General features: G+C 49.7%; 1 protein-coding gene across 1 annotated transcript in view; it reads right to left on the bottom strand.

The window, feature by feature from the left end:
- The window catches only part of Nod2 (nucleotide binding oligomerization domain containing 2), a 43,424-nt gene that overhangs the window by 11,291 nt on the left and 25,439 nt on the right, over positions 1-6,694 (bottom strand). The window contains exons 5-9 of the mRNA XM_050119833.1: positions 6,438-6,521; positions 6,188-6,271; positions 4,182-4,265; positions 1,467-1,550; positions 934-1,017 (exon numbers count right to left, since the gene is read on the bottom strand). Coding sequence (XP_049975790.1) covers positions 934-1,017; positions 1,467-1,550; positions 4,182-4,265; positions 6,188-6,271; positions 6,438-6,521 — 420 coding nt within the window. The remainder of the gene's footprint in view (positions 1-933; positions 1,018-1,466; positions 1,551-4,181; positions 4,266-6,187; positions 6,272-6,437; positions 6,522-6,694) is intronic.

The raw sequence follows: 6,694 nt of genomic DNA, 5'->3' as shown, positions 1-6,694 counted from the left end.
GAAGAAGAAGAAGAAGAAGAAGAAGAAGAAGAAGAAGAAGAAGAAGAAGAAGAAGAAGAAGAAGAAGAAGAAGAAGAAGAAAAAGAAAAGTCCTGCTTCTCCCTTCAGAGAAACAGGAGGAAAGAGAAACCAGGAGTGGGTGGAGCTTGTCTCCTAAAGGAACCTTTGCACCTGCATACAAACCGGGACCCAGTCCAGGGTACAGCCTGGTACATCCTGCCAGATGACAGAGTAGGCCAGCATAATGCCTGAATCCTAACACTAATAGCCAGTGTTCTGAAGAACTCTAACTCATCTTGAAATACTGAACTTCACAAACATTAGTACTCCCGGTACTATTGCTGCAGTTGTGGGCAGCTGCAATAGTAGCAGTAACCTTGCCGCTACAATGTAGCATTTACGAAACATGTACACATATGGCAGGCACTGTATTAAGCCCTTACATATGGTAGACACTATATTAAGCTTGTACATGTGGTAGGCATTATATTCAGTGCTCTACCAGCACTACCTTCCTTAATTCTTAAAAGCACCTTTCTAGAGCTGGAACATTCATGCTTCCAGTAGTCTAGGGATTACTTTAACGTACCCGCTAGATTCCAGGGTCTGCGGGTCTTCACCACTATGGCATATGCAGGCAATAAATAAAGCAGCAAACCAACATATCCACGTAGATAAAAAGAATTAGCAGTGAAACCAGGCTCTGCGAGCTTCACACCATTCAAAGCTAAAATCATTAGCTTACCCACACAACCTCCCATGGATGAGGCTAGGCGATCAATAAAGACTAGTACCTGCCTCCCAGGAGCGGGGTGGAGGTGGGGATCATCCCAACTCACCAGAGTTCCTCCAGTGCCTTGAGTACCCACCTCCAAGGAGTGGGGGAGTCCTCCCAACTCTGCCTCCCAGGAGCGGGGAGTCCTCCCAACTCACCAGAGCTCCTCCAGTGCCTTGTTCTTCTCCAGCATCAGTGCTAGGGCCTGGGCACCCTTGCTGCCAATGTTGTTCCCCACCAGGCTGGACGGAATCATGGAATAAAAATTAATCAGCATAGAGAGGGACCTCAGAGACAAACTGACCTATGAAGAGCAAATGACGCATCCTAATAGTGCGTCGTGTAGACATACAAATTGATTGCAGTGCCCCTTAAGGAGCAGCCTCCAAACCCTCTCCAATTGGGCAGTCATTTCCAGTAGACTAAAATAAATACGATGGTCCTTAAGATAAATATGAGGGGTTCAACTCGCAATCTTCAATCTGCCAACAGGAAATCATGACCCTCAAAGGAGCAGAATCACCTCCAAAATGACCCCCAGCTACTCAAGTTCCTGATCCCAAACTCAATGTGTTTCTTCCTTACTCTGCTGCCTAATACAAGTGGGTGTATACAGAGTTCAGTGACCTTCAAAACTGTCCCAACCACCGAGCTCCCCTTTGACAAAGACAGGACACACCTTGCAGCTTACCTGAGCCACGTCATGCTCTGGTGATCAGCCACAGCTTCGGCTAGAGCTTGGGCACCCTTATCGCCCACACTGTTGCCCCAGAACCTGAGAAGACAATAGGGTGTGCTTCAGATATGCGCCGATGTGCCCGTGTGGTGCTACTCTACCCCAGGGAAGTCTCAGTCATCCCAGCAGAGTAGATCTAACACAGCCTTTTGGGTGAGATGACCAAACTTTACTCAGACTTTTCAGTGACCTTACAGACTTAACAAAGGCTTGTAGACCCTCCTCTCAGTGATGGGAAATTCATTTGCGGTACTGAAGGCTTGTGGTCCCACCTGTCAGTGATGGGGAACTCACCCTCAGTAGAGAAGGCTCATGGACCCACGCCCAACCCCACACCCAGTGATGGGGAACTTGCCCTCAGTACTGAAGGCTCGTAGACCTGCCCCTTGGTGATGGGGAACTCACCCTCAGTACTGAAGGCTCGTGGACCCACCCCTTAGTGATGAGGATCTCACCCTCAGTAGTAGGTCACATGGTTGTGATAGTTTTCCTTCCTGACATTTGCTTTCTGGTAGCTTTCACCCACAAGTCTATAACTATTCTCAGAGATTACCCAGAACAATGTTCTAACTCTTCCTGGACCAGCCAACTTTTCATCTCTTGCTCCTTCTCAATCCTCTCTATTTCTATGCTGTCCAACTCCTTTACCTTCTGACCCACTGCAGCTTGGGCACAGTCCCCACATTCTGACCCAGGACCGTACATTCAGAGACTTGCCCTGGACTGTGTATATGTACAGATAAGAGAAGACAGCTGCACTGGGTGGCACAGCGCTTTCGTTCACTATGTGAAATAGTTTGTTCTGATGGCCAACTTCAGTAGGCTGAGAAATGTTTAAGAGATAAAGCCCACCTCTGCAGGTGTCGGTGAGAGTGCTCCCAGCAACAATCAGATGGCTTGAAGGCTATGACCTCACCAATAAATAATTGCCTTGATGGATTCATAATATGGCATTGCTGGGAGGTGGTGAAACAGGAGTATGGCCCATGGAAGAAGTAGGCACCTGGGGTATGTCCTTGGGGCCATGTACTGGGTCTCTTCCTACATCCTGCCTCCACCTGCTGACCAGCTGGTGAGGGACAATTGTATATACTCTGTCAATTATGTTTTAAATAAACAGTGATTCGCCAGTAGCCAGGCAGGAAGTATAGGCGGGACAATCAGACAGGAAGTAGAGGCCGGTCGATGAGAACAGGAGAATTCTGGGAAGAGGAAGCCCATTCCTCTGCAGTCCTGCCCCAGACACAGAAGAAGAAAGATGTGACTGCCCCGCTGAAAAAGGTACCGGGTCATGTGGCTAACACAGGTAAGAATGATGGACTAATTATAAGAGTTAATGAGAAGCCTGTCAGACAACAGTCAGCCATGGAGTGACCAGCTGTTCTTTCCCACAAGTTCCTGCCACCACAATGTTCCGCACAACCTTCAGGGGCTGAACAGTAACGGGCTACACCCTCTGGAACCATAAGCCAAAAATAAACAAAACTGGGGGCTGGAGACATGGCTCAGTGGTTAAGAGCATTGCCTGATCTTCCAAAGGCCCCGAGTTCAATTCCCAGCAACCACATGGTGGCTCACAACCATCTGTAATGAGGTCTGGTGCCTTCTTCTGACCTGCAGACATGAATATTGTATACACAATAAAGAAATAAAGAAATAAACATAACTTCCCTAAAGCTGTCTGTATCAGGTATTTTAGTACTGGCAACAAAAGTTAACCAATACATTAGATTAAGCATGGACTGAGGTGTGGCCGTATGAAAACACCGCTCTGGGCACAGGGCACTGCCATAGGGAAACAAACAAACCTGGAAACATCCAAAGTGCACACAACAGGTGACTGTCAAGTAGACGCGCTAAAACCATCCAACCAGTGGGAGGCTGTGCAATGAGGTCATACCGTCTGAAAGATGCCCATTACTACGTTATGAAGCAAGAGGAGGGGCCGGGCTTCCAGAACAGTTTGCTATGTTTCTGATAGTTTCCTATGAGAGTGTTTCAGTTCCTGATACAATCCCTGGCCCAGACAGGTATCTTAAAAAAAAAATACTTTAAATGGGACATGAATGAGACCTCAGGCAGAAGGGAGCTCCACGGGTTTAAGGCCTCATTTTGTGTATTCTCTGTTGCTGCTAACCCAGCTGGAAATGGTGCTGACTTTGAATGAGCAGTCTTCTTCCTGGCTCACACTGTTATGGGCAACTAGCCTGCCAGAGCCATGGGTTGAAACATCTGGGCCCCATAGTTACCCTCTTCCTATGTCGTGGGTTCCAGAATCCCCAGTTCTTGACAACTGACCCCTCCCTTGGAAGTACATCATTAGACATGTCCATTTTGTCCCTGGTGTTCTTGAAAAGCACAGCGTATTTGTGAAGGCAGCCCAGTCCTGCGCATCCCCGAGGACCTCAGTTCAAGGCCCAGCCCTCTCCCTACCCGCTGTACCATGAATTTCCTACTTACCAGGTGAGAAGGTGAGCACAGAGGCTGCTCCAAAGCAGCCTAGCACCACCCACGCTCACCCCAGCCCACCCTTCCATGCGGAGCCAAGGCTGCCTGTAGGCTCTTCAAGTGAAGCGCTCGCCTGCCCTGACATCTTTGAAAGTCACACATTCGTTCCCGGGGGGGGGGGGGGGGGGGGGGGGGGGGGCTCCGTCTCAGAACCCAACCTACCCCAGGAACTTCAGAGAGGTGTTGTTCTTGAGTCCCTGGGCCAGCACCTGGGCTCCAGCACCCGTGATGTGATTGTTGCCCACCCTGAAAGGAAGACACAGAAGTTCAAAGAAAGTACAGCACGCTGGTCCCCAGCCTCTCCTGGGGTGTGGCAGTGGCATGCTCTCCTGCAGAGCCTACTGACATCGTGACTCCCACCATGGTCCCTGCCCACTCGGACTTGGTTTTTCCAAGTCCTGGGCAGGAGTCACAGCAGAAAGCTGTTCTGGGAACTGGTTTCCCTAGGAATTGTCTTCCTAGTTTCAGCTATCCTCAGTCTACACCCCAGGACACCCCTCCCCATGACTTCAAACCCACTGTCGCCACGGGGTGCTACTGGCCTATTCTGAAAGGGCTGGAAAGAAGAGGAATCTGAAGGTTCTCTGACGACACCAAGGATACTGCAGAAGGGGAGAAAGCAGAGCCAAAGGGATGTCAGAAATCAGCAAGGCAAGACCCCAAAAAGGCTCTGGCATAGCAGAATCCACCTCACACCACCACCAGTTCAGATTTGCCACCCAAGACAAGCTTTCTAGAATAATTACAATACATTTCATCTTTTCAAGGCACTTTAAGCCACTGTGGCTCACTACAATCTTATAGGGCAGATATGACCATCTCATTCCAAAAAGTATGTGTACAAAGAAAACAACCCAAGACCTCTGCTGGACAGATTAGGCTTGGGAGCACCCCGATGGCTTCCTGAACTCCCTCAGAGCTGCTCCGAAATCCAGAATACCTCCTCCCATCCATCTCCTTCAAGCAGGGTCAGTCCCCAGCCTCCCCAGCTCCCTCTCCGTTTTCCCACCCGTGGGCATTTTCTGCTCATATATTCCCTTCTTTGAGGACTGAACTAACATAAGGACGCACAAGCTGGAAGCTTACATAATTTACCCACGATCCTTCAGTCTCCGAGCTTACTATATAAAGCATGTACTGTACCAGCTCTTTGTGTGTGTTAACTCTATCATGGCAGCCTTTCAGATGGCTCTGGGTACAATCCTCGTTTTAAGGAAAGGCGAGGACAAAAACATTCATTATATGACCCAAGGCCATGTAGTAAATAAAGGTTCAAATCTCTGGGTTTCTAGAGTTGAACCAGGGGCAGCTTAGCTCCAGAGCCCCTGCGTTCAGCCACAATGACAGTCCCATGTGCAGGCCGCAAACCTAGGTCTCCAGTTCTGAGTCCCACAGCCCATGCTAACCACTGACTTCCCTAGATGGCTGGACCAGGTGAGTATGGTGAAGCATGCGGCAGTGAGAGAACAGAGCTTTCTGTGTAAAGTCGTGCCTGTGGCCTTGGTCTTTGTAGCCATGTCTGAGGTGAGCTCAATGACCAATTCTTAAAATGGCATCCCTCATTTCCAAAGGCAGCTAGCTAATAATAATAATAGATGGTGCTCTCTTTGCTGTTGCTTCACAAATTATAAGAGGCATTATGAGAGAGAGAGAGAGAGAGAGAGAGAGAGAGAGAGAGAGAGAGAGAGAGAGAAAGAGAGAGAGAGGGGGAGAGAGAGAGAGAGAGAGAGAGAGAGAGAGAGAGAGAGACACTAGGGACTTGGGGCATATTTGTTGATCTCTAATAGGAACATCAGGTGGCATTTCAAATCTTGCCTAATGAGTGTTGAGAAAGGTTTGGGGCACAACCCAGCAACTGGGTACCACGGCTGTGGTAGCAAGCATAGGTTTGGTGTGCATCAGAAAGAACTTGCAATCTTCACAGACACTGGGGGTAAAGGCCTAGAAAATCTCTACCCTGGGGACAAAACATCACAAAGAGGAGGTCTTCAGCCTCAGTAGAGCAGAGCAGACCATGGCATCTGAGAAACAAGTTCAAAGTGAGACCCTTTCCTGGATGCAGTTCAGGGTCACCGGCCACTGTGGGTCACACCATAGTCCAGCCCGGATCACCTGAACTCCGCTGTGAGGAGCACCGGATTCAGAGAGTAAGGGGAAGCAGCGCTCACCTCAGTGACAAGAAGTTCTGCCTGCGTGCGAGGAGCTTGGCCATGGAGTAGGCAGAGCCGTCCGTGAGCTTGTTGTTGAAGAGACTGCTGGGTTCAGGGGACGATGGGAACAGATCACATGACCAGCAAGCTAACCAGGGTGTCTTCCTCTCTTCCCAGGAGCCACCCTGCCTCCTCCAGCCAGGCCACACCTGGCCCACCCCATCACCCACTCATAGCTGCCTCAGTGGCCATGCCCAGCCCAACTCACGCGAGCTTCTGCAGCTGCTCACAGTGAAGAGCATACTCGATCAGTGTGCAGAGACCTCGGTCTGAGATATTGTTATCTCGCAAACTGAAAAAGACATCATTGGTTCAGTTAAAAGTGGAGCTGATGGGAGAAACCCCCAAGGAGACACTCATCTCCCAAATGACAGCCTCATCGTGCTTCTGGGAACAGGAAGGACAGAGCATGACCCATGCCCCTCCCTCCCAAATCCCTGGCCAGGGGGGTCCAAGCGGTGGGGA

This window comes from Alexandromys fortis, unplaced genomic scaffold (genome assembly GCF_014885135.2).
Source record: "Alexandromys fortis isolate MF-2015 unplaced genomic scaffold, M_Fortis_MF-2015_v1.1 scaffold_178, whole genome shotgun sequence".
Taxonomy (NCBI): domain Eukaryota; kingdom Metazoa; phylum Chordata; class Mammalia; order Rodentia; family Cricetidae; genus Alexandromys; species Alexandromys fortis.
This window is presented reverse-complemented; position numbering and strand designations above follow the sequence as displayed.